Here is a 27,706-nt window from a genome sequence, read left to right as displayed (position 1 = left end):
TAGATGAGGTGTGTATTGCGCGCTGTAGCAACCTAGTTTGTGGCGCTATATTTTTGACAGGGGGTTCGGGACAGCACCAAGCTCGCAAGCCCGCATAACTTGTCCTGAATGGAGAGGTGAACATTGACAAACGGGAGACCGGGAACGGTACCAATATCAACTTCATTTCGAATTTGATATCTGTGGGAGACGTAGTAGATGGTCTTGTTGAATCCTTTTCTCGCCGGATATATAATTTTGATAGATGATATCGTTTTGGCATACCTGCGAAAGATCCTAGCAGGATTTATGGTGCTTCCGAGCTGAAAAAATGGTGTCGTGAACGGGGACTTCTTCAGGCAGGTCTCAAGATAAAACTGGGTGTGCCCCACTTTCGCAATGCCAATCAGAACGCCATGACAAGGCAGCGTTCATATTGCCGCGTGGGGTTTGCCTGCATACCAATTAACTTCAAAAACCAACAGTTTATCTCGAAATTTAGACTATGACAGGGTCGAGTTTCTGGATTCGTTTTGAGGAGATAGACTTGGTCAAAGGTCGCGTGCTATGGCCAGGTTTCCCACTTCGATAGCTTCAAATCTCAATGTTCCAGTCCAAACAAACCTTATTCACACGTGGAATAGAAACGTCCAGGCTGCAGTGCAGTGGTGTGCATGCATTAAGTATTGGGGTTGGATGCATTAGGTCAGTTCACGACTCGACTGTTGTTTAGAACATTGAAAGAACATTCTTTTCGTTGATCAGAATCGAATCGGGCTGCGATATCAGACAGCTCTATAGGTAGGTAGTGTCAGCTATCGATTTGGTGCATATGAAAGATCCATCATTACATTGTTGATACTCTATGGTGTCTTTTGAGTATCAAATTATTCGATGCTTTATATTAGCATTGGCCAGCGTTCGGCCAAAGCTAGAGACGCAATACTGGTATCAGATGTCTTGTAGATTCGACCATCCACGTTCTCCTGCGCAGCCATCCACCATACTTTCCGATCCGACCCTGCTTCTTGGTATCTAGACCGAACGAGCTATTACAAAACTTTAGAGTTAAGACTCGCTCAATTTCAATATTCGTATCAGTACCTATATGTATTTAAATTGATATTATGAATTGGCAATATTACATATTCGTTTATCTGATCCCCTATTAACTAGATCGAAAGAATTGGATAGCCAGTCGAATTCTGGCCTGGCTGTGAAGATAAGATTTAGTCGTCACTCAGAGCACAATTCGCGCGAGGGAACCATAAAGTTGAGATATCTAGATATGGATAGGCAAAATGTAGGTATATAAGCCAGTACATAGTACAGCACAGTGCTAGAAAGAGGCACCAGGCATAGAAGCTACAAGTTCGATTCTTTTTCTGTGCAGCTAGTTACTCAGGTAGCTACCGAGTAGCTGGCTGAGGCCTTGAAGGCAGAATGTGTTGCGGATCAACATAATCTAACTATACATTGATGGAGATCTCAACGTGCCTGGAGCCATGAACACAATTTGATGAATTCGAAACTTCATCATCATCCTTCTCAAACCAACAGGAGAGGTCATCAAGATTGTGCATATTTACGGTTCGTATCGACTGATTTTTCCATGAAGGATGCTATCGCCGCGTCACTTGATGTCGACCCCGCCACAAACATGCAAGGGTCGCTCATCGCCAAGACTAAGCTGTCGATGATTGAAGTCATGTTTTGCAAGGCAGGTTAATATGCCCTTCTGGTCGGGATATTCTGCCGAGTCGGGTTTACAAGCTCAATCAGCTATGAATACTACAATGGAATTGGTCCTTTTCAAGGTTCTTCCGGGACTATAGTTCACTTTTAGAGATCTCATCTAATTATTTCGGTGGATATCGCTACACCGGGTTTTAACATGGGACAAAGCTGACGAAACTCGTTGTCACCGAAAGTTAGACCTTAGTGAGGAAAACTTCCTGTGCGAGGAGAAGCTGAAATCGTAAGTGATTGGAGTCGCTGAAAAGCACTCTTACTCCCGCAGATGCATCAATTCCTCCCGCGCCAGCCCTATGGTGGAAGAGGGCTGAGCCTCATCGCATCTCTCGCTAAAGCCTGTGATCATGGAAGATTCCGAGGGTTAAGTTCCTTCCAGCTTACATACCTTGATTGGCCTCTCCGAGCTCGCGAGACGAGAGAGACTGGATCGAACTGGCTAGCATGCATCGAAGTTGGGTCAGTTTGCAGTTTGGGGAAGGCTTTCCAGCAGTCTGATCATCATCCTACGAGTTTGTGGCTTAGAGAAGAGGAAAAAGCCGGGGCCATAGCTAAGCTTTTCTATGGGCGTGGGAGATAATCCGCTGTAACGGCATATGATGGGATTCAATTCTTATACCATCATACGGTATATTCTGCCATCTGCTTTACCTTAGCTTCGCAAAAGGGCGTCGATCGTACTGTCTAAATCTCCTTTGCCTGGAAAGACAAAGGCTTCGAGAGCTGTCCCACCCCAAAGGTCCAGTCGTAATCCGTCCCTACTAGCTCGCTTTTCTCGATTGATTCGAGACCCAACGTGGCCGGTCTACCGAATATAATACTGAGCGGTAAGCACTTCATCCGCCCAGCCTTTTCGCTTGTGTTTCTGCCCAAACCGTTTCTCGATCCTGCTAGCCCCATCATCATCACGCCTGCCCACGAGAGTCTGCCTTCCAACCTGCCGAAAAGCCTTCGCAATCATGGGATCTGTCAATTTCCTCTGATTCACCCATCCTAACGGTCGCTGAGCACTTTGAACCTTTGAATTGCTGATACTTCAAAACGCTGCCAGTGCCCCGCCAGCTTGCTGACTTTTGAATCCCCCTCCTTTTTCTCCGAATCGAGTCCTTGCCTCCACCCCGAGTCTTAACACCGTGAGACAGCGACAGGCGACCATTTCGCTCCGTTTGAAACCCGTCGAAAAGTATATTCGGCGAGTCTCGTGATAGTTTTGTTGATCTAAGTGGTAAGCTTTTCGGGAGAACTCTGAGTTTGTTCCGGGTTTGAGCCTTTGTCAGCTAACCAACGGCCAGCTTCGCTCTGCTCCGAACAGACATTGCGACGCTGCTTCATCCCAAAGCAACGCAATAGTCTGAAGTGATCTTCACATTTCCATCCATCCGTAAAGCCGTTGGACCATAAACACATCACTATCCTCTACACTTTGTGCGGCGCAACGGTTTCAAATTCACTGGCAATTTTGCGACAATGGCCGGCGGTAATCCGGAATCGCCGTCGTCTAAAAGACGCTCCTTCGCTGCATTATTTAGTGTTACAGGCGAACGAGGACCACTCAGCCCTCAAAATAAACAGTTTACTCCACGGAACTCGACTTTGCAAGTGTATGATACTGAGGAGCTGGGCGGGTTTACTCCAAATTCCGCGGTCCCCATGCAAGCGTCAATATCAAATACGAGCTCCAACCACCCGTCCTCTTCCGATTTCTCCATGTCCCCTCATAATTATTTCGAAACTTCCATGTCTTCTCCTAATTCATCCCATGGCTTCTCGTCCGGCACTACGCCGGGCTACGATCAAGATATGCCTTTTGCTATGAGTACCCCGAAGCCGGAAGGAGAAGAAGAAGATATCAACATCGACGATTTTATACATGAGCCCCCATCCAGGAATAACACCCAACCGATGACACAAGCTTCATTGACACCGATGGTCACCATTGGCGATAACGTATTCCCGAGTCCAGCAATGACAAATGCCAGTATAAATGCTCAAATCAGACCTAATGTACCAGAACCGCTTGCTACTACAGCCTTGCCGATAATATCTAACCCTGATATCACGGTTGATGATCACGATGCTACGCAATCTAGTCGGCGTACTAAGAAGCGGGCCGGCGACGATGAAGCTATCCTCAACCGAGTTCTTCCGGCCGGGAGGACCACAGCGGCGACAGACGACGAAATCCCAAGTCTTCGAGATCAAGAGCTCATGGCTAAGGAATCAGAGAACCACATGAAGGTTTTCCGATGGCTCTCTGGCGAAGGGTCTGGACACCTTGATGCTCCTAAAACGAATAGATTGAGGAGCAGAAGTGTCGGTCAGATGGATGGATCTAGCAAGCCGGCTGATGCAGCACAAGGGGCACCAGCACAGGGATTTAAACTCGAGGAATCTAACGACTACCAACCGGTCGATGGCACACCTCGAGGGGAGGGTGATGTATTGTTTGATGATAGCGAGGAAGAGAGCACAGACGGGCATACTTCGGATGAGGAGGGGCTCCCCGAGATTCCGGAAAATGAGCTAAACTTTGCGGATGTATCCCATATTGGCGATGACGATATTCACCCGCCGCGACATATCGACAGCATCCAAAAAATGACGGAAGAAGAAGAAATGGCTCTGGTCAACAGTGATCCCCATCCGAATCAATTCTATAGGCCTGGGCCCTGGCATGATCTGCCAAAGCCGATCTCGACACTTAATATCAGAGAAGGTGTCACACGTGCACAACCTAATTCTTCAAACGCAGCAATCGAAAGGTGGAGGCGAGCAAACGAGAATATTGAGACTGCCAGCCGGGTGGCGACATTTGGTACTATGCGGAGCCGCCGGTACTCTATTGGAGAGATGGATGGTTTATTCAAGAGAATGTCGTTTGGACCTAACGAAGAAAATTTATCGGTTGTGCACCGACCAAACGCTCATCAAGATAGAAAACCCAGTTTGTTTGAGGTCAAGAATGTCTTAAAGAGGTTTTCGAGCGCAGGCCATGAGCATAAGAACGCCGCACTTCATGCACTCCAGAACCTGTCTGACAAGGCATCTAAGGAACCTAAGCCTCTAAGAAAGGACAGCCAGAAGTCAAAAATTGGGAGGGAGCGCTCGCCGAGCAGGCTAAGCAGTTTGACACGCAAGCTGTCAAAAAAGAGGAAGCAAAGCGATGTTGATCCTTCAAAGGACACAACTTCAGCCTTTGCTACTATGGCCGGCTTGTCAATGTCAATTGGCGGGGGCGAAGCCGCCAGCTCTAGTAATCCAATGTCCCCTCAAACTAAGAGGCTCAGCTCACTGAACAAGGGCAAGATTGAGTTTGGTATCCCAGGATTTATATCACCAACTTCGACTGGTAGACATCAAAGTCAAGGATCCCTTAGTGTTCCACCGTTCGAACCACTAGAACATGAAGCCTCTGATGAGGATGCTCCGGCAGAGCCTGTTCCTACGGCTCCTCCACAGTTGAAGATTCCTATCGATAAAATAACCCCTAACCGAGCCGGCTTCGCAAAACATTGTCTCCAACTCAATCCACAGTTGCACCCTAAGTTGATCGATAGGATTGCGATTGAACAGGTCAAGCGTTTTAGAAAGCTCCAGGAGAACTTCCTCAAACATCATGCCACAGTTCAGACTTCAGGTAAATGCACCAACGAACACCAGTGCGGTGCCGTCGCCAATCAAGGAAAAGAGAACAACGCACCTGTCGGTCTTCTCGAGAGCCCTAATAACAACGCATCGTACTCGATGCAGGAGTATGATTCAGATGACGAGGATGTCCCCAGCACGGATGGCAGAGTGACGGCGACCCAATTTCCCCCCGGTGTCCCGATGCCACCTGTACATCGATTACCGGCGGAGTTTGAATGCACACTCTGCTTCAAGGTCAAGAAGTTCACAAAGCCCTCTGATTGGACTAAACACGTCCACGAGGACGTCCAGCCCTTTACTTGTACTTTCCCTGATTGTACGGAACCCAAGAGTTTCAAGAGAAAGGCCGATTGGGTGCGCCATGAAAACGAGAAGCATAGACATTTGGAATGGTGGACATGCAATTTACCTGATTGTAATCACAAGTGTTACAGGAAAGATAATTTCGTTCAGCACCTCGTTCGGGAGCACAAAATGCCAGAAGTTAAGGTGAAGGCGACAAAGTCCGGTGCTACGAAGTCGGGAGCCGCGCGTGGCACGAAGAAGGGAAAAAGTGGCACGGAAGACGATGAAGTGAACAAATTGTGGGATATTGTTGCTGCTTGCTATAAAGAGACAACAAACAAACCCACTTCCGAGCCCTGTCGTTTCTGCGGGTGCAGGCTGCAAAGTTGGAAGAAATTGACTGTTCATTTGGCCAGGCACATGGAAGCGATTTCTTTGCCCGTTATCACTTTGATTGGTGAAGATGCGGTTTTAAGTCCTGCGAGCACGCGGCGAGGCAATTCTACAACAGTGACACCAATTACACCCTACAATCCTTCAGCCTTTTCAGCTGCTGGGCAAGGGAACATTACACCCATTTTACCTGACCTGCAAAGTATGTATGTGGGGATGACGCCCCACCAATCGTCAATCTATTCGCCAACCAGGCCTACTCCTCAGGGCGTCTATCCATCACCGCATGCTACACCACAAAGAAATGGAGACGTGGTCGGAGATAGGATCTACTCGAGCGTGATGGATCCGTCACTTACTGCGACACTGCATCCTCAGGCGCAGTTCCAAATGCACAATGATTTGAACTTGCTCATGCAGGAGCACCAGCACCAACATGCACAGCAGCAGAATCCCATGGGTTATAGCATACAACCCAACATGGGCTATGGGATGGGTGGGCATGATGGCATCCTTGGCTATTCAAACCCCAACATGGTAGCTCCGGGCTTAGGCATAACAAATCCGGGACAATACGGAGCTTGGAATCAAGGGGGGCAGGAGGCTGGTGAGGATGAAACCGAACGATTCATGAACTGGCCGAACCACCACCCATGGTGATCAAAAAATCCCATCGAAAAAAGGTGGATTTTCCTTTTGCAAATTTGGCAGCTGTCAGCCGCGATGAATGACACTTTCAGGCCTGAGGATCCTGCAGCATTCGCGATGGCTCGCGAAAATATGAGTCGCCTGGTCTGATCTCAATGCAGGCTATCACACGCCTAGTTTGGCGCATGCAAAGGCTGACATGCAGCACAGTTTGACAACACAACAAAAGATCCGAACATTTGTCACGATCCTACTCCGTATTCTTGTTTCCGTCAGATTCTCTTTTCTTTTTGTGCTAGATATTATCCTTATTTCATTTTCACAAGCCTTTTCCTGTCCAGCCGTTGGTTTTTTGAATGGGGTTGTTTGCGTCTTAATTGGTTTAATTGATTAATCCTTTCGTACATCTGATTGCAAGCGCTATGTTAACATTGCACTGCCAGCTACCAAACGTCAACCTATAGCCGGCCTTGTTGCTGCCTTGTTCGACATCACATTCCTTTCTCGTGGAATTCTAGTTTGTATCGATATGCGACGTTTGACTTTCTGTTCGAAAGCACATGCAGATTTCTTAGTAGACATACAATATCTATTTCTCTTTTCATCCCGTTAACTTTCGGGGTACTGGTTAAGGAAGGTTCGGGTTTTTTGTTTCCACAGCTGTTTGATGTACTCCAGAACCTATGCAGGTAATGTCGCCGATGAAAAGTGGGAAGATTCCTACATGCATAGTAATGGTTTTTAATTTTGCCTGTCCACAGTCATACCCGGAATATATATCCTTTCCGAAAAATATATTTCTCACCTATCACGGCCGGGAGGATATTTGGAAGAAACGGCTATTCGTTGCGACGGTAGTACTCGCTCCAATTAAGGCAACTAGGCCCTCCCTGCCGAGTTCAATGTGACACGAGGAATGCTGTAGAACACCATCCTGTACGACCTGAACTGTTGGTATTGTATTACCACTGTCAAATGGAATATGTAGCCTTGATTTCAGGCGGACAGATGTAATGTAAAAATGGAGTGTGTCCTCGAATGGTTGGGAGAATCAGGAGCTCTCACTCGAGACGGAATTCCACTGAAAGGGGGTTGAGCGGGTCGTGAGATATTTTATACTGGCCGGTTTTCGCCATTGTACCTGCTAGTACCTACATACATGACACTTGCATGCAATACCAGACCCCGGCCCGGATATTGGCGGCGAGTAATTGTCCCCGCTCGTTCACTGATCAACATCATGGGGGATTTTCTCTAGCTGTATGGGTAGTTTGGGGTGGTGCCGGCCTTTATCTTTGCCTCCGATCGAGTTTTTTGACCTGTGATTGGTGATTTGTTGTATTCTGGTACTTCGTTGGATCCAGGCTTGTTTGATTTTGGTTTTCGGCTGGATTGAAATCAGAAACATGGTAACTCATGTCGCAGTTGAAATTGTCGTTCGAGTTCACTGCCACTTCGCGCTTTACTTGCCCTTTGGTGACAGTTATGGTCAGCAGCTAGGTTAGTTGCTATATATAAGTTTTTTTTCTTTTCTTCGCCTTTGTCGGAGTTTACGCGGATGAACTTTTCGTAATGTCGGATCGAGGTTAAGGAGGAAGGCCTGCGGTGCCTTCTTCGTTGGCGAAACATGTTAACAAGGTTCCACGAAGGAAGGGTTCGGGCAAACTCATTTCTGGTGGCAAATCAGAAGAGACGCAAAACGATGGGCCTGACTCCGCACGGCAGGCACCCAGGCCTTGGATGGAAACAATACCTATACTTTTCTTTTGAAAAAACAAAAGAAGAAAGAACGTCGAACCCGATGTGAGTGCCGCCTTGAATGCAGCCTCGCTAACCTGTCATTACTCCTTGTCCGAAAAAATCGAATTTTCATTTTGTTCCCTGCAGGCCGTCGGGAAAGAAATTTGATTTTTTGGGAAACGATGGATGAAGCGGGAAAACTTGGGCGTAAGGCCAGTTTCTGAGGGCGAATTCTTCTGATTTGGCCCCTGGATCTTTGCGATATTTTATCATACGTTAACGTCTCCAATGGTCTTACTTTGGGTCTGCTGTTCTGACGTTTGCGTAAATTACCGCCGCTAGCTATGGTTATTTCGGGGCAGCCCATTCTGGTGCGAGAATTTTGGTGCCAGGCGAGCCCCAGTCCGCCAGCAACCCTGAGAGGCCAGTCGAGCAGAAACACGTTTGGGCTGAAGTAGGGATGTTAAGAATGGTGGGCGGGGCTTGAGATTACGTGGGAAGCATGCGGCCCTTTAACAATCAGGCCCACGCCTGAAAGTGATTCTTCTTCCGCAATATTTTCATGACACACAACCATTCAGCTTGTCAATCAACAAAACGCATCCAGAAAGTAGACTCACCTGCGGCTAGGTGGGAGTCATAACTGTATCAGCACACACTTGGGACTTGAAATATTGCTTAGTCATCGGCGCTTGATCGGTACGTACTTTACTCTAAAGCTCAGTCGCGAGTTTGTTTTATAAAAGGCCGGCTGTCGCCGAAGCCGCGACGCGGCCTTGAGAGTTGAAGTGGATTTTTCTTCCTTCCCCTGTTTGTATTTGCCATCAACAATACCGAGACTAGTTGCTAGTTGCTAGGAAAGCTACCAGGTGGATGTAAAATATTCTGAGTTGGGACTCACGAGATAGAAAGGATCAATTGTAGAAATCTGTAAAAAGTCGGATGGGCGCTAGCGCGACTTTATAAAGAACGGTATCCCAAATCCCGACAGCCTCTTTCATCTTCTCCGCATGCACGATTTTTGGATCCTTATTCATATTTATATGCATGTCTCTTTCGACAAACATTCAAACTAACCATGGCAGACTTTTAGTCATAAACGCAGGAAGGAATTAGCCCGCAACTGATAGTGGCTCGATAGACTAGCGTCCTCGAGAACGGCTGTCTATATTCACCGTATACGGCTGAAAGTTAGTTATGGTCCTAGATACCCTATATCGTATTGGAGCAGAATGGTCTTCTGAACACCTTCTCGATGATACTGAAACGACTGACTTGCTATCTGGAAATGTTTAGAGCTGCTTTTCAACCTTTTCAAGGAAGGACATGTGAATATTGTTATGGATGGAACCCATGAACTCACAGGTCAAGTCGCCACAAGCAAAGGAGGTCGGTGTTTACCCTTTAGAGGGAGAGGGGGGAGGGGAAATAGCGGATACGTCAGCAATAGCATGGACTGCAAGCAATCAGTCTGCGACTCAAGTTATCGGTACAGCGGGTCCTTCCGGTAGTCATGCAAGAAGTCAAAGTATTACGGAAAGTTTAGGAAGTCCAACTTCGGGAACTCTGGAGACCCAGCAGTTGGATGGCGGCAGATCGGAATTTCATCCGCCTTTGCTTCGGCAAAACTCTAGTTCTTTACCATCTTTTAAATATTTAATATCTTCGGTTGATGATCCGAACGATAAAAACCCTATCCCTCCGATAGCTTTTAGTACAGGTCTGAACCCTTTCTCTGGTCTAAAATCGAAATTCAAAGCTAAATACTGATATTGACATATTTATCTTAATGAAGCAGAAAACCCACATGCATCTAATTCTTCACCGATACGTAAACAACATATTTGTTATTCCTGTAAAAAGAGTTTCCCCAGCAAAAACAGTCTTAGGTAAATTTCGTTTGGAATCAAGTCGAGTAACCTGTATCAAAACTGACATTTATTCCCACAGTAAACATAAGCAGATACACGGCGAACGTTCACATATATGCGGAGATTGTAACGCGAAGTTTCATACTAAAAAAGACCTTACCCGTCATCGCGATACGGTTCACGGAGAGAACTCTGCCAGTTACGTCTGCCCGGTAACGGAATGCGCCAGATCAAATCCGAAAAGAGCCTTTTCTCGGAGAGATAATCTTCGTCAACATATCTTACAACTTCATGATAAAAGATACTTAGATGAGATTAAAAATCCAAATGGGGTATCTTCCCAAACGGAAAAGAATCCCTCAAGGAGCCCCGAGGGTGAATCAAGCCCCTTTTCGGACGATATTTCGATACACCCGATATCCATGGGCGAGGCTATAGAGGACACACAAAATGAAAGAGTTGAACTTAGAACACCAATGCAAATGTCGACAAGGCAAGGCGATCTCGATAATGACGAAGATTCGATGATGGTCGAGCAAAAGGGAAAAAGCCGTGCTATCGAATATAGCACACATAGTCAACAACTCGAAGTACCTCCAGAGAGATCATATTCGCCTCAGGAAGAATCCAGAGACGTTGTTATGTTGACTCCAAAGCTTGCGGCGAAGGACTTTGAAAGCGTCCCCGAACTACAGGAGCCGCTACCAGAATTAAAAATACAGCCTGTTAAACCATCGACTATGTATGATCTTGCAAGTAGCACGGGAGCAAATCAGTCTCGGGGCCATGACATCGATGAAGAATGGGTAATGAAATTTCTCGAAGATATGAAAACCGACGAGCTCGAAGTAGCCACCAAATTAACATCTGACGGACTCAAAGCCCGATATCCAGAAATTTCTTCACAGAGAAGGCTAGACTGCATAAAATTTGCACTTCTTGGTTTTGATGCTGGATTCTCAAGAGGTTACCGACTTGCGCAAACCAAAATTTCAGAGGTATTTTCTACCGCACCTTCGGCAGCACCCGTGGTTTCTCGGTCCTCTCTGAGCGTTACCTCCCCGGCTTTCCCGTCCGATGTTAAGGCGGGTTGTAGCCCGTTGACCCCCATCAGTGTTACCTCGCCTACCAGACTCGATGGGTCTGTGACTGGATTTTTTACTCAGCCGCAGCGGGAGACTAAAGAGCACACCATCCGAAACGAGGCGTCGGGCATTGTGGTACCCAGCCTTCCTCGGAGTAATGCGGAACCTGCAGCTGTAAAAGTCAAAGAAGTAAGGCCTACTTCGCAGGCCGTCGCCGCAGACACCGAGAATGTCGCGGAAGTATATAGATGTACTACCCAAAAATGCAACAAGACTTTTACGAAGAAGTCCGAATGGAAGTAGGTACCCTAGCCAATTTCTTGTTTGGTCCTCCTTAAGTATGCCCTGCTGTATAATATCCGCCTTACCTATTGCCCACGCTTTCTTTCTTTTTTTCTTTTTTTTTTTTTTGTTGAGGCTGTTCAGCGTCCACCACCGAGCTTTGTCAAAGTTGGCCTCAACTAGCCTCGTACCCAGACGTCATAAAAGGGGGAGCTTTGTTTGGGCCTCAATGATATTTAATATATCCGGCGGGGCCCTTTTTCCTTCCATTTCGATAGCATCATGGAAATTTGCAATGCCCCCGATACATTTATCTAAGCCTTATCGGCAATTGCATTCATTTCAAAAGACACCAAAAAAGCTAACTCGCCCTAGGAAACATATGCAGAGGCATCGTCGACCATTCTTTTGTACATTCCATTGGCAAGAACGAAGCGAAGTTCAGCGCTTTGGCAGCAAAGATGACTGGCGGCGCCACGAGGAACATAGACACTACCAGAGCGAATTTTACAAATGCCCTGGAGGCTCTCACGAGTCTTGTCGTGGTGCATGGGCTCTAAGGTCTGACTTTGAAAAACATCTGGACGAGCATCACAAATCTATTGTCACAAGCTGGACTCTTCTTGATGGCAAGGTCAACGAAGATACCAAAAATGATTTCTTCCAGAAGCACCACAACGGGACTGACTACGTTGAAGATAATTTTTGGTGCGGATTTTGCGCAAAGCTAATCCCAATCCCTCCAGAAATGACTGGCAGACGTGGAAAAGAGATCCGTGTCAACCATGTTGCCGATCATTTTCATAAAGAACAAAAAGATATTCGCCTTTGGGTGAAGTATTCTCTATGTAACTTGGCTGAGACGTCCAAAGCATTAGAGGTTGCTCGGTCCAATTACGAAAGAGAAATTAATATTTTGGATACCGAACTTGAAATATTGGCTCAACAAAGGCAGTTACCTCCCATCAAGGATATATTTGGTCCTGTGGAGCCCTTCAGCGCATCTTCCCTGGCTTCATCGCCCGTAGCACCAGACTTATGGATCTGTGTAAGTTTTGGAACCATCCTCTATCTTTGAAACATTAACTAATAAATCACCAATAGTGCGAATGCCAGCATCTCGCACAAAACCGTCCAAATTTCGTCTACGTTATGAACCTTGGGAAGGAGTCTGAATGCACCTCTAATGAGCATCCAGCTCACACCAGGTGTCCGCGATGCTCCATTGCCAGATCCCAGTTCTCATAACCCCATTCCCTTCTTATTCTTATTCTTATTTCTTTCTTTTCTTTCTTTTTTACAGTTCGCCTCATTTCATTTTGTCAAAGTTTCCTCTCCCTAATACCCAATTAGCTATTTACCCAACCCTCTGGTTATTTCTTATCTTTCTTGCCTATCATTTTCCTGGTTACATGGTTGCTTCCAATTCGTCAACCCGCCTTCATGCCTTTTGTTTTTTGAAAATCCACATGGTTTTTACACGTTTCGAACAGGGTTTAATGGTTTCTCGCACGGCTTAAGCGTTGCATATAATTGTTTTATTTTCGGAAAGGTTTCAAGGTATTGCATTGGTCTCATACATTGCCCCATCCATCTCAATTGTTTCGGAATATTTTACATATCGACAAAAAAAAAAAAAAAGTACTGTTCTCCCCTCTAAGATAGACATTCCTAACGTGTGAATTACTTTAGCTGTATACCAACGAAAATACCCCTCCCCCCCTGTATGATAGTAGAGTTGGTGTACGATTCGACTCCCGGAGTGGTCTCTATATCATGATATCGCTTTTGTACAATATTTCTATAGCTAGGAGAAAAAGAAGGCGGGAAATTAATGTATCACCAGAGAATCGCGTGTCCTTCAAGGCCCACCTCATCTTTACGAAGATCTTTCAGTTCCACTTTTCATAGAGCGAATGATATTTCACCAAGGTAGACAGTTGTACCATGCATGTTACAAATGTGCGCCTGGACTATTCCGGCCGAGCTAGAAGCCCATGGAAATCTTTAGTATACAAAGGTTTGACGTATTATAGTTGCATCATGCGAAATTCGCAAACTAACTATCTTAAAATATGCAACAGAAGGCTGAGAATTTTGTATAAAGGATCTGCCAAAACGAACTAGTCAACTTTGTGCAACACATATGTTGATATTAACTAAGGCTTCAATACAATTCGAATACTCGCACCATGCAGAGATATTAGTATTCGCACATTTTGGAGGTTGTCAGCTGCAATATGAGTCAACACCAAATTTCATTTAGGGCCCAAGCACTCATTGGCAAATTATTGAATTTCGCCACAAATTTAAAACAGAATGTGGCTTACGACATGTGTGGCCACCGCCTTCATCCAGCAATATATACACGAGACTCAAACCACCATTAAAATTTGTTCGTTACGCGCCATCGTGCTCTTGAAATCACAAGCAATCCCTTCTAACGATTTCTAGATGGCAGAAACCTTACTGTTCAGTTACTATAATAATATTTTACGAATGCGCCGCACTTGCTTACGAAGCGAATATCCGTTCTAGGCCGGGCGAGCGATGATGCATCATGAATGATGACTCCATCCTTTAAGTCAAGGTCGGATAAAACGCTAACCTTCCTGCGCCTTGAAGCCTTCGTCAGAAAAACGCGCTTACGTGTTCAGCTACTATGTGCTAGATATTCTATAGCAGGGTCGGCTCGCATGTCGTCCGTTCTGCAGGATATGTTTCGAATAGCACGCCCCGAACCTACGATTCGTGGATTCTATCACGCGGTACAAGGAAAGAAGAATTTAATCCTTCTGTTCTAAGATTCGTAGTCGCTTTAAGTTCGATGTATTGCTTGGTTTGGTTCTTGGCCCTCCGCGGTGAATCCTCTGCAGCCAATGGGCAGGCTACCGAATATAACATTATTAATTATGCATCTACGCTCGATTATCGATTGCATCGCCCCATTTTGCTTTCGGAGAGCAGCTTAATGTAGGATCTGGACTCGTGTTCCCGAAATTCTGACCAGGGTGTTACATGCAGCTACCTACCTGCATGTCCAATATTTCCACACGCAACCTCGAGTCTAATGCTAGCAGCAACTGCATGTTCCACTACAAGGATCTAGCCGTCCTGCTGAATTTAGGTCATATATTCCTATAGAAGAATACCCAAGGTTTGATTTCACTTTCCGCCGTCTGGTCCACACGATAGCAAGCCAAAGCTAGGCAGGCCTATTAAACCACTTAATATGCCTGTTATATATTGCTTTTTTATGATTATATAGCATTCCCGGCGAACGAGGCGAACCTGAGCCGTCCGGCCTTCACTGTTGCCCATCTGCGGACTTGTCATACTAAATTTACAATCTAAGGCGTTCTAAATCTAAACCTTAAGGCGTTCTAAATAGTCACATCTACAGCAGAAGCGCTAGCATGCTACATTCTCCAGGGATTACAAGAGCTATAGAGGGTGTCTTCAGAATGATAATCCGTCCAAGTTAGTCATAACTCGAGTTTCTCAACAGTCTGATTGGTGGATATCATCTTGAATTTGGTCATGGAAGCTAACGTTAAACTCCTAGTGCGTGCTATCGAGAAATCCAAGACGTTTCGTTTTTTGAAACAAACTTTCCAATTTAGCTAATCGTAATCGAATCCTAGCTACTTACATTTTCTATTGAGTAGATCTTTTAAACCTTTCCGCCGGCCATCATTGCCACCATCGTCAGAAAACAAGCGCCACGTCGAAAAGTTAGTACCAACAGAAAACGTGTCGTATCTAGTCACACTGATGTTGCCCCAACTGACGACTCTTGGGGCAAAGAGAGTACTTCTTCCAATCTTCTTCACCGCTTTCCAGCCTGTTGCCTTTGTCGAAGTGTTTTGGCAAACGGAGCTATCAAGCCCAACGGTGAATACATCAATTCTCTGGCTGCTATCTCTTTAGAGTAAATATCGCCATCGAAGATAGTATGGCTCCACCCAGTGTTGTCTGTTAGACCAGTACGCCCGCAATAGAAGAGCTTGCTCTCTTCATTTAATCCATACACGGTTATCTTCTGTTCGTTTTTGTTCTGCGTAAGTGCCCTTAGAGGGATGGACCAGGTCCCCGGAAGCTCGAAATCATTCCATCCTGAGATACCCCTCGCCCAGCGCTTCTCATAGCATTTACTATCCATACCGATGGAAAAAAAGCTAACATGGTTGGTGCTCCAACTACATGCAGAGCCGTGGTTGTAGATGTACTTGCCACCCCAGTTGACTGTTTCAGTGCCGGCAGGGTACCATGTTTGGTTCCCCTCCATTCTTTTGTGCTTGAGTGCGTGATCCGTGCCGACACGACGGCTGGCGGGCCCAGGCATTGGGTAACAATCTTAGTCCAGTCCTTTCAAAACCAAGGATGAATACATCAAGAGTTCTAACTTTAGCGGGGCAGGGAACGACTACCGGGCCGTAACGTGTCTTGGTACCGGCGCCCAGTTTTTCCCATTCATGTCATACTCGATGTCAAACATTACTGTCGAGGCCTTGGGCATAAATGTCACTATATTTGAAAGAGCAGTGCTAAATATGATTATTTGACATAGCCGTCTTCCAAGCACTTCTGTCATTGGACAAAATAACTGGAGAAAGCATTCTCGAAGCCAAAGGGTGATAGGCGAGACTTACAGGTGGCCATTGCTCATGCTAGTCATTTTGGAAATACAATTGGCAGTGTTCTAGAAAAAGTAAGTAGGAATAGTAAGTTTATCTGTAACTGTTAGATTGCTTTTAAATCGCTTTCTAATGCTGATAAAAATATGATCTCAGGTAGCAAAACCGGTCGTATTTATAACTTCTTCATTGACTGCAATATCCCTTATACGAGCATTCTGAGGAAACCTAAGGAAACCTTTGAGGTCGAGATTCCGGCCCTACTTGTTACCAGGCCGTCTACTCCCCATTTCTTGTGACATCCTTATCGTCCTCAGAGTGCTTCGTATCCACTAGGGTTGGCGTTTAGGTGTGTACGCACATCCCACAGAATAAGAATTTGCAGAGAGGCTGACCAAGACTAACCGTGGATAAGGGTCTAGATATCTTGAATCGAGATCGTGAAGTCGATCGGGTGGGAATTGAAATTCCAACAGCGTCGTGTATCGACTCTCTTTCCCTAGCGAGGACACGTGGTTGCACATAAACTCCAGATCCAGATGTTACACCGTATTGATCTGCAAAGCGCTACAGTACAGAAATCCGATATTGATAACTGTCCAAATAATTTTCGTCCTTGCATTCGCAACCAACCTGCCAATGTGCATAACTATATACACGAGGTCACCGATCGTTCATTTCTCGATCTCGCTTTATCAGGTAAGTTTGTCGGGTTGGCTACCTTTGTTGGGAATTTGTTGGGTTATATTGTGAACCTTTGCATTCCTCGGCTGCAAGCAGTTTAGATCGATCTAGGACGGGACGGCCCTCGCTTCTAGCGAGAATGTGGGGAAAGGAAAGAACGAGAGGTGAAGTGAATATTCTATTTGACGTCGTTTTGGACTACTCTGCTTTCAATAGATCCTTTGGCTGAGAAGCTCTCTGGTTTGGAACTTGGTTAGAAGGAAGCGCCAGCGATGCTGTAAGGACGAATTTGAATCGCGATTACTTGTAGAAAAGTCAATCGGATCTACCTATTGGGGTGGCTCAGTAAACTTATAAGAAGATTATTGTTTTCCCTCCGGAATATAAGCTGTTTCTAAGTTTCGAAAACTGGAATTTCATTCAGGAAGACTAACAAAGTGTATATGAGGGGAGTGTATTCACTTAATGTTGATATTGGGTCGTCGCAGTCGTAGTGTTGTTTAATTTTCCGCGATATCGACACTTTCGGAAACAATCCCCATGATTAAATTGCAATTGCCTGTGTGTTAACTTACACTCGTTGGAGCTCCTCAGCTTAATCAAATCCTAGGGATAAATATATTTTCTCGCTGAGAGATCAAGCAATTTGATCCTATATCCTGGCGCTGTACCTCAATGTACCCTTTACGCCTCGTTTAAACATCTACTCAAATATCCCAACAACGAACTTTTCATCCCACGTCTGGTGCATAACCACTAATAGTTTTCCGATGTACCTTGCCTTGAAAAACATTTTAAAGTAGAAAACCTGGTGTTATAAATTTCGCGCCCTAAAATATGTTGAGAAGAATCCTTGTCGCTCATGTCCCAAACGGGGTCTTCCGGACCCTTGACGCATGTCGATCTCTCGGACGAACATTTCGAGGCGAGATTTCAATATTTTAAGCCAGTTCAGAATCCTCAACTTGGACCTTAGATAGCGCGCTGTCTGGGTACTTGTAGTTTTGTATGCGCGTGCTATTATATTACACGTGCTTTGGCTAACTGAAGTAAACTTCAAGGCGGGTCGTCGGTTGATTTTGCAAGTTTTGAATTCGCGAACCCGAAACCTCAACATCTTAAGCTTGGCAGGGCTATGACTAACGCTTGACTAACTTTGATTTCTTTGTGGAGAATATTTAAGTAATTAATTAGAGTAGTAGATCATAATGCGCATACATAATCGGGGTCATATGATCCATCTGACCGTGGTATCAGAAAATTGAAGTCGGTTTTGGATATCTGAGCGCAACCTAGATCCATGGACTTCAATAGCTTCGAGACAGGGCGCTATTGCGGTGCCTTGGTTCTTCGTTGAAATTCACGCCTTACCTGACGCCCATGAGCCAGCACTGACCCTTCATCATAGTGGTAATTTAGTCTTGACGATACGCAAAATATGCCTACAGGCTCCAAAGCTTTGCCAAATTGAATACGGCCGGATGATACCGTGTGGATTTTGTGGATCTATGTTGCAAATTAGGTTCATAAAGTTATACACTGTTCCACTAACAATTTGACAATACGCCCAGCTAAAACTTAAGATTTGTTTAGTACCTCAGAATATTGCTAAGACTCTGAATATGTTTCAAATGGATCGAGAGGAGAAGTTTGATCAATCACCTATATAAGGCTGATAGGTCATTTCCCTCCTTAATCTCGAAGGTCTTTAGGATATCCGCTTACATAATTATCTTTTGTGCGTTTTGTAGGCACTGGCGATTAGATTAACTTCGAGCATCAATCTATTTCTAAGATACAAGCTATATTCAAATTCAGAATCTAGGGCGACAACGAGGAATGCCGGGGCGCATAAGTTACTTAAATTAACATACTTATTCGACTTGCGACCAACGTTGCAGCAAATCCTTTTAATCGCAGCTCTTCTGTGTTTTGCTCGCCATGAAGCATTGATACACTTATCGATGAGTAGGGTAATGACCTAATTTATGAAAAGGGTGCCCCGGTATATAATATCGCACCCTGGAGCTACCTAGGAATGTCTACGAAGGTTAGTTCATCCCAACAAGACTATATACAAATTAACCCCAAACAATGCTCCTCCCTCTGTAACGTCTGGGTACGAGATCAAGTTAACCTAGAGACGCTTCTGCGTGTTGTAGAAATATATACACTTTTTATTCCCCTGGACTAGAATACTAGAGCTAACTAGAATACCCCCCTGGATCTATTAATTAGTAGCTGGTATCGGTATATTATATATATCAACTTGCTGTCTATCAAACCACATCCGCAAAGTTACTGACGACCCACTACCATTTATGATAACTAAACTATTACATTAGTAGATACCAACGAGCTGTGGACTTCACCAATTGGCGCCAGCATTGAAATGATGCCGACCAGATCAAATTGAAATATATTAAATATACTTCGCCCTCCATGGATCAAGATATCGAATGCGCATATGTGGCTCTAGCACTTTGTATATTCAGTTTCTATTATTTCATGACCATCGCTAACGTGACGGATTAGATCTGCTTTTTCAGCCAGGATTAGCCTATACGGTCATCTCGAGATCCTATATTAGCTATCGCAGGTTAGAGTTGCAGCGTTGGCTATAAAACATTAAAGTATTTCAATGCCCCGGGGCATGACAGATACGGGGGAGGATACCATCCTTGCCTTACCTTACTACCCTCCCGGAATACCCTCTCCCCACCCGATCAATAACTCATCAACCATGGGGCTAGCTCGCCACCAGTTTTGTAAATCCCAACATCATCCACCCCGCGATCCTTCATCCATACCGAGGAAGCCCTGGCGCGGACGAGCCTGCAAAGCGATAATCTGAAACCCACAAATGCCCCAAGTTTACGAGTATCCTATCCCAGTTTCTCGCTTCCCCGCTTTCACATGCTTCCGAAGCTCCTAGCTCCCCACGATAATCATGGAATGGTTTTGCCAGACGAACGGGGGTGTGAAGTTTCCCCACAGAATCTATCAACCCTAGCTTAGTATTAGGTTAGCTTAAACTTGGTTTTCGTCAATGCGAGCCGCCCAAAAAGACAAGAAAGGGAGATTCCGATCCCTGACTCGAACTTTAAGCTACATATTTTCTAATGCCAACTTTGCTTGGAAGTCTGAGCGTCATCCGATGGGCCAAAAATGCGGGGTTTGGGGAAGTTAGGTCGAAGTTAGCTTTTGAAGTCGCAGCCAATTGCGTTTAGCTGGTACGACTGGGTTTTGTGGTTGGGTCGTAATACAGCCTCTCATTGAGATGTGTTTCTGGTTTTAAAGTTGCTGTTCATGTGCGACATTGGCGTTGTCTGCATGACCGTTCTAATTACAAAACCAGGCCGAGAAAAGATATTAGGACTTTTTAGCTAAGGACATTTTAGGATTTTCTTTGGATCGCATGTATATTAAGGCGTATTATATTAGGATACCGATTGGAATGCCAATTAGGTCGCATGTTAAGTCGCATGTCGGGACGTTTGCTAGGTCGTATTTTAGGATGCTAGTTAGGATGCCGATTAAGACGTCTGTTAGGACGTATTCTATGATATATATCGATTAAGAAATTGATTAGGATGTCCATTAGGATGTTCACATATTAGGTCGCATAGAGGCATTAATTAGGATGCCAATTAATGTAAGAAAATTGATTAGGATATCTATTAAATTCTTAGGTCGCATATTAAAACATCCACCAAGATGTCCATCATATTAGGACGTCGATTAAGATATATAGATACATATTGGATCGCATATTCCTAGGTCGTATACTCCTAGGTCTAGATCGCATATATATTTCTAAACTGTATATCCGAAGTCACATATTGTATTAATCCTTGTTATATTATTATATTGCAAGGTCGCACATTCCTAGGTCTTACATTTCTAGATCATATATTATATTCCTAGGTCGCCTATTCCTAGATCGCCCATTCCTAGATCGCATATTAGGACGTCATACATTAAGAAGCCGTACATTCCTAGGTCGCGTATAGGACGTTATTAGGTCGCACGTTAAACTAGATGTCGACTGGGAAGTTGATTAGGACGTTAGTATTGCAATTAGGACGTCAATTAGGACTTCGGTCAGAATTTCAATTAGGATGTCGATCAGGGCCTGTATCAAGATGTATTATGATATATCTTCATATTAGGACGTATTGAAATCCCATTTATGATATTATGAAGTAATTTAGGACGTCGATTAAAACGTCAATTAGGTCGCATTAGGTCGCATTAGGTCGCACATTACATTGGATATATTAGGACGTTGATTAAGTTCTGCAGTATAAAATTAGGACGGCGATTAGGCCAGGCTGTAGGTACTAGGACGTCGACTAGGACGTCAATTAGGTCGCAAATATTGGGACGCATATTCCTAGGTTTTAGGTATTAGGACGTCAATATAAACCTATGACGCAGTTTAGAGAGGCAAACCTAGGACGCCAATTAGGACATCAACTATGACCCGCATCTTAAAATACCGATTAAGTTTCGCTCATATGCGATTGGGACGCACTTTAGAACTGGTACCGGTATATATTAGCATCCCTCATCGACGTTTACCAAAAAATCCATTCCAACAAGTAACTTACAAAATGGCTGAATTCAATGATATCACCAATCGAAATAACCTCGGTTACATAATCCTCACATCTTACCGTAGTGTCTACGCATGTACTAAGTCAGCAAAAAACAGGGACCCAAAGATCTCACACTTTGTAATAAAATGCACCGTCGACAACAACATTGCACTAAAAAAAACCTTCAGGAAACGGGAAACGGTTCGAACCGCTCAAAAAAAAGAGAGAACCCACTGAAAACCTAGACCTAGATCCTAACCATCACAATCATCCCATCCCCCTGCACCGTCCTAAAACCCAATATTTCCTACTTCCCTTAAAGCCCCCCAAAAAGAGAGAGATTAAGAGAAGAGGAAGAGGGAAAAAAAATAAAAATTCCCTCATCATCACACAAAAAAACCACACTTCCCACATGCTTCATCTAGGGTAGTCTGTTACGTACATACCACAACTACAATGCATATGCCATGCCATGCTATGCCACGTCTAGATGTTGATAATAGTTTAAAATTTGTAAAGGAAAAGAATCCCTTCTTGGTTCAACAACAAAAAAAAAAAAACCAAGTCCAAGTCCGCCAAACCAGTTCAAGATGCAAGAAGGCTAACGAACTAGCCAGCGCTAACGAACTCTTCTTATAGAAATTCGGAATATCGCTGAATTGAATTGTCTATTGATTCATAGTCCCTACTCATATATTCCCAAAATAAAGTGAGCGTTTTTGATTCAAATGTCATGTCTTATCCCACCGTTTCCCTCGCCCTCGCTTGATTACTTTAGCTCGTCTAAATCATTATCGTCTTTTGCCAGAGGTAGGATTCATGTCTTGGAATTCGCAAAAGTCGCCTCCTTGCCGGTTTATTTTCTTCAACTCTTCACACATCATAAATCTCGAAGAAAATTAAGCCTGCAGGGAATTTTAATTACTGCAGAAACTGAAGTCGTCTAACCAACTTTAAATCCTGCCTGCAGTAAGAATAGATGAATAAAAGATGCAGTAGCTCGCTGCATGCACATGTGTTGTACGTCTACTGACAACAACAACTCTCTTCGCTTCTACTTCTTCCTTCTAGAAACGAAAAGGTTTGTGATTCATTTCGAAACGTTTAGTATGCACATTAAAAATCTTCTCTTCTCCCTTTTTTTTCTTAAAAAAATTATATTGACGTTGGTAGATGTCTAGTATTTTATTGTCTAGTCTTTGTAGAAAGTAATAATGATGATGATGATGATGATGAATGTATTCCGAAGTTATCCTTCCCTTTGCTTGCTGCTTATGCTATCGCTCACTGTACTCCCGAAGAAAAACCACACAACACGCTGAATTAAAACAAGGAAGGCAAATGACGATGACGAAAGCGTCAACTGCATAGTAATATAAAAGTGTAAGTAACGTAGCAGTGTATGTATGTATGTATGTAAAGTATGTAATGCATGCATGCCAACCAACAGAGCAAAGAAAAAGAGAAACCGACGAATCGCAAGATTTAAAAAGGCACGCACGCTAAACAAGACGACACAGACAGACAGACCCCTCCGCTAAACTGTAGTCAAAAAAAAAAAAAGAACCGAAGACGACAACGATGTAATGAGGGAACAAAAAAAAAAAAGGTGAAAACGCCGATGTAGGAGTATATGCGTAGATGCCTACCCCTCATCACTTCTCCGTGGCAATAGTAAAAATAATGTGCCACTGTATGTAGGCTGTGTATGCAAGAAAGGCATGAAAGGCCAACTCAATCGACACCGATACCCACAATCACACCACCATCCACATCACCAATTATCCCCCCTCTTCGCTTCACGGGCCTACCAACCCCCCATGCCACTTCCAAACCTAGGCTTCCGATCCACATACTCTTCCACGTACTCTCTTAAAGCCCCCAATCGATCGGTAGTTACTCTTTCCAACCCCCACCCGGTAGCCTCGCATAGCTCCTTATCGAATTTGCGCGCGATACTCTCGTGTCCAAGGCTGAGATAATTAAACACGGCGACCACAAATTCCGTGCTCACGTCCTCCTTAGATTCTGGACACATGTTTGGTGGATCTGAGCATATTGGTTGAGGAGTCTGGCAGACCATTGCCACCAGTGATGATGTTGAGGTGCATGGATATCCATATTTGTTTGGTCCAGGGGAGGACGGGCGGGTTGAAGGTGTAGTAATTGCAGTATCTCTGCTGACAACGGAGTCAGCATTCGAGGCAATCGACATGCCCGAAGCCTGCTTTTTGGCGGTGAAGTAGTCGCCGTGAGAGTTCATCTTGGAAGACTCGTAGAAGAGTGTAGTCGGCATTGGAGACTCGCAAAGGAGCGGAGTAACTGGTGTTCTTGGTGATAAAAGAACTCTTTGATATGGTGAACTTGGCGATAGAGATGTTTGATTCACGGAACGGGGTGCGGCAGGAATAAAACTGAATGGGAGGAGAGGTTTCTTCCTCTTGGGTTCATTCGAGCCGGTTAGCGGCTGTAAGTGTTTATTATTTGGTGTGTAGGTAGGTGAGAGGAAGGATTGTTTATCCTTAATTAATTGTGACTGAGCCGCGAGGACTTGGTTACGAAGGAGATCGACAGTGGTAGGTTTAGTGAATGTTGATGAGGTTGATGTGGTGGTATAAGCTGAAGGATCGAGAAGTCCAGATTGGGGATATGACCCAATATTAATATTCGTGTGAGGACCGTTGTGTTGCGCTAGTATCTGTTGGACCTTCGGAACAACCCCTGGCAAGCTGCATGCACTAGCGTCAGCCTTCGGGAGTTTGAGGAGGGTCGGACGACTCGAGGTGTAGCCAAAGTCGTGGACGAGGATTGCGTTTGGAGAGATGGGGCGTTTGAGACCGGATGGGATTTCTTCACGTGAAGAAGGTGAGAGATATTCTGTGCTTGTTATTGCAGGGATAACGGGCTTCAAGCCCGTCGAAAGCTGCTGCTGTTGCTGCGAAGACGAGGAATCGAGAAGATAGTTTGGTCCCGAAGCATTGCTTTTGAGAGACGAAGCAGGAGAAGAGGACAGGGATGCAGTCCCGGCCACCTCTTCTTCCTGGTGTTCGTCCCCAGAGCGAACAGTTGTCGGAGAGTTAGCATTTGCGGGATTTGATGAAGCTGTAGTGGAGTCCAGGATGCCCGCAATAGAACTTGTCTCATTGGTAGGATGATTAAATTGACGAGGGTCACTGTTGTTTCTATAATTGCTTTGGTCACGGACTTGGGACGAGATTGCCTCTTCGGGCTGGAAAGTGGAATCTGGCAGGGACTGAAAATAGGTTTCAGCATCATTGACATTTGCATGACTGTCATGTCCAAAGGCGGCAGTCGTAGGTTGCGATGAAGGTGACGACAATGGCAAAAACGAACAGTTTGCGCGTCGAAAGGTTCCATTCGCAGGCTGAGTGTTTTTGATGGCAGGCAGGTTGTATTGTTGGCCCCATCCTGAGGCTTCATCCGGGAACCATTTGCTTTTTCCTGGGCCCGGGATTGGAACAGGAATGCGATGTGCCCGATCGAGAATCACAGGTTTGTGCTCTTCTTTGTCTGCATACTCGTCACAGCTATCACGTCCCCAACATTTTCTTTTGATCTCGGTATTACCAGCGGGCTTCACGGGTTGTGTCCGATTCGAACGGCGAGTGGTTTCCACGGGCTCTGGAAGGGATATGCTCGCCGACACCTGAGACACCGATTCTGTGTTGTTGCTTAGGAGAGTCGCTTTGGGAGTGCTGGAATTCGACGATGGCGAGTTGGAGCCAGATACAGAAGTTTTGAGGAAAGGAACGGCCCGATTGGTCCTTCTGGTCGTTTCAACGGGTTCAGGCAAGAATCGTGGCTTCGAAGCAGGGGCCCCAGCGGCATCTGAAGGGCGATTGTCAGACGTAGACAGTGCGCTTGCATCCTTGGTCCGGTTGGAATACCTGGTTGTCGATACTAGTTCTGGCACAAACGGCATAGTGATTGATTAATTGATTGATATTGATACTGATATGTGAGCCTCGTCAAGGAGTGGTGTTATTATTGCTAGTGCAGGTGTGTTTCTGCGGGACTTTCTGGTTCCCTGAGTACTACCACGGTTAGGATTTCAGGAGTGATTGATTAGTCTTTCGATGTCAATTGTAAGGTATGATTCCGTGGTAATACGGCGAGACTCCGGATGATCTTTTTCTTTTTATCTTTTATCTTGCTTGAAGGACTGATCTTGGAACAGAGCGTGGAGAGGTAAAAGGCCTCGAATAATTGTTTATTCCTAGGCCTCGCTCAACATCCAATAAACCAATCAATTTTACCTTCTATCGAATCCTGCTGTTTCACTGACAGCGCCTGGAAGAAGGTATCTTAGACAACTGAGGAACAAGGTATCGACGAGTTTTCGATTGATTTTGCTCTTTCCTTCGGTCGGTCTGCGAGAAGGACGTGCCCTGAAGCAGGTCAAAGCTTGAGAGGGAAATGCAAACGGAAATTGACTTTGTCTAGGTATTATAGCAGACCAGACGGTCGGGATTCGACGTTTTCAGACTGTCAAAGGATGGATATGACGTTGAGGAGTCTTGAATTGTTCTTTATATCGCGGAAAGAGACCTTGAGCTCGAGGCTGTCTCGTGAGCTCAAGCAAAGGGGGTGGATGGAATGCACGTCGACACGTGTGGCTTGGTAGAAGAAGTAGCGTTGCAGCTGAGCACGTGCTCACTTAATAGGAGTTCTATTAATGAAGGCATCTTGTTAGCAAAAACAATTTGAAGCCTCATCTCGGCCTACTGAATAGAGTCAGCCATACCTTTCTTTCTTGATTGTTGATGGTTGTTTGGAGGTTGATAGGAAGTAGAGGGAAGACGTTGTGGTTGAGTTCCTGACGTAGGTCAACACAGCAGAACAGCTTGCAGCTTCAGCCAGACAACAGCTTTAGCCCGCTCAACAACAACGATAACAAGCCGATTAAGAACGAGGGAAACCAGTAGTCAAAAGAACGAAGCTTTCGAGACTCTAAGAAATGAACTAGAAATATTTCGTTCTAAGAGAAAAAAGAGGCGAGAGATGGGACAGTGCTAGTATAATTGGTAATCGAGTTGGTGGAAATCAACCAGCCACTATCGCCAAATTCAAGTCAAGAAAATTGTTCGCAGGGCCAGCTCGCGGAATGTATGCACAGTCCAACAGAAGACGGCAAGGATATCGCAAAATCACTGCTCTGATTGGTGAGATATGGCCTTCGATCTTCGTGGTGCATACGTACGAGATACTTCCGTACATTTTCCATCATCTTCTCATCGCGTACTACATCGCTTGGGATATTTTAAACGTAGCATTTGGCGATATCGGTGCCGGTGGAGATTGGTATATTTGCGGCTTCCATGTCACTCCGAGCTTCCTTCCGACCTCATAAGATGTTTAATTATAGGAACTACCTGCTTGAGTATCTGTGCAAATATTTTTTAACGGCCCTGGTTCGTAGCTGGAGCCCTGATTCAAATAAACCCTAGTCTTCCGGTAAGAACAAGCTTTAGAAGACCGTTCTAGAGCTCTTGTACGTGGCAGTAATTCCATAACGCTTCCAGCTTAGTTATAGAACCATGGTGCAGAAATGGACATGGCATGGAAGTTATAAACCGGGGGAATAATCGGGCGGCGTTTTTGACATCCCATGCAGGCTGCATGTCCACACGCACGCACGCCAAGCCCGAACCGATCTTGGACCCTTGTTCCATCGGGACGGTCGGCGTGGTTGGTTCGGGATGCAAGGCGGGAAGCCCCACCTATTCGGGCCGACTTGTCGGGATCCCGAAATCTCAGGATCTATATCTGGATCGTCTTGATCTCATCTCGAATCTCGGAATGTGGGTTCACAATACACAATATCCAACAATCTTGTCCTACATTTAGCTATATTATACACTCTACCAAAAGATCAGAAGGTGTTACCTAGGTATTATTTATAGCCCAGTGATACGGCCCTATCCATCGTTTTTTATTTATGTAGTTAAAGTACGAAAATCATTCTATTTTAATATCCCTGTCAAACGGGACCAAACGGTCAATCCAGAAGCTACTCAAAAATTAGTCACAAATGCCCTCACCCCACCCACCACCGCCAGTATAAATTAAATTATTCGCCC

General features: G+C 45.0%; 4 protein-coding genes across 7 annotated transcripts; 3 read left to right on the top strand and 1 right to left on the bottom strand.

The window, feature by feature from the left end:
• Nucleotides 1-3,198: 3,198 nt before the first annotated feature.
• On the top strand, nt 3,199-6,717 carry DFL_003052 (uncharacterized protein; the record flags this gene model as incomplete). Its single annotated transcript, XM_067631932.1, has 1 exon — nt 3,199-6,717. One exon carries the CDS (start codon nt 3,199-3,201, stop codon nt 6,715-6,717), a length of 3,519 nt encoding a protein of 1,172 aa, XP_067494429.1.
• Nucleotides 6,718-9,789: 3,072 nt separating this feature from the next.
• Nucleotides 9,790-12,931, top strand: DFL_003051 (uncharacterized protein; the record flags this gene model as incomplete). Of its 2 annotated transcripts, none has more annotated exons than XM_067631931.1 (5): nt 9,790-10,165; nt 10,244-10,334; nt 10,396-11,700; nt 12,059-12,731; nt 12,788-12,931. In XM_067631931.1, the coding sequence occupies 5 exons, from the start codon at nt 9,790-9,792 to the stop codon at nt 12,929-12,931; spliced, it is 2,589 nt and encodes an 862-aa protein (XP_067494428.1). The 2 variants fall into 2 exon arrangements, with proteins under 2 accessions (XP_067494428.1, XP_067494427.1); XM_067631930.1 differs by having other exon boundaries at nt 10,241-10,334.
• A 2,216-nt stretch (nt 12,932-15,147) lies between these two features.
• DFL_003050 (uncharacterized protein) lies at nt 15,148-16,742 on the top strand (the record flags this gene model as incomplete). 2 transcript variants are annotated; one of them, XM_067631929.1, is made up of 11 exons in its annotated part: nt 15,148-15,163; nt 15,249-15,278; nt 15,352-15,417; nt 15,491-15,614; nt 15,685-15,744; nt 15,893-16,031; nt 16,103-16,119; nt 16,382-16,407; nt 16,477-16,586; nt 16,638-16,669; nt 16,736-16,742. In XM_067631929.1, 11 exons carry the CDS (start codon nt 15,148-15,150, stop codon nt 16,740-16,742), a joined length of 627 nt encoding a protein of 208 aa, XP_067494426.1. The 2 variants fall into 2 exon arrangements, with proteins under 2 accessions (XP_067494426.1, XP_067494425.1); XM_067631928.1 differs by having other exon boundaries at nt 16,325-16,394; nt 16,477-16,491.
• A 6,670-nt stretch (nt 16,743-23,412) lies between these two features.
• DFL_003049 (uncharacterized protein) lies at nt 23,413-25,548 on the bottom strand (the record flags this gene model as incomplete). 2 transcript variants are annotated; one of them, XM_067631925.1, is made up of 1 exon in its annotated part: nt 23,413-25,548. In XM_067631925.1, one exon carries the CDS (start codon nt 25,546-25,548, stop codon nt 23,413-23,415), a length of 2,136 nt encoding a protein of 711 aa, XP_067494423.1. The 2 variants fall into 2 exon arrangements, with proteins under 2 accessions (XP_067494423.1, XP_067494424.1); XM_067631926.1 differs by having other exon boundaries at nt 23,413-23,868.
• Nucleotides 25,549-27,706: the final 2,158 nt, after the last annotated feature.

This window comes from Arthrobotrys flagrans, assembly GCF_004000055.1.
Source record: "Arthrobotrys flagrans strain CBS H-5679 chromosome Unknown unitig_3, whole genome shotgun sequence".
In the NCBI taxonomy this organism is placed as follows: Eukaryota; Fungi; Ascomycota; class Orbiliomycetes; order Orbiliales; family Orbiliaceae; genus Arthrobotrys; species Arthrobotrys flagrans.
This window is presented reverse-complemented; position numbering and strand designations above follow the sequence as displayed.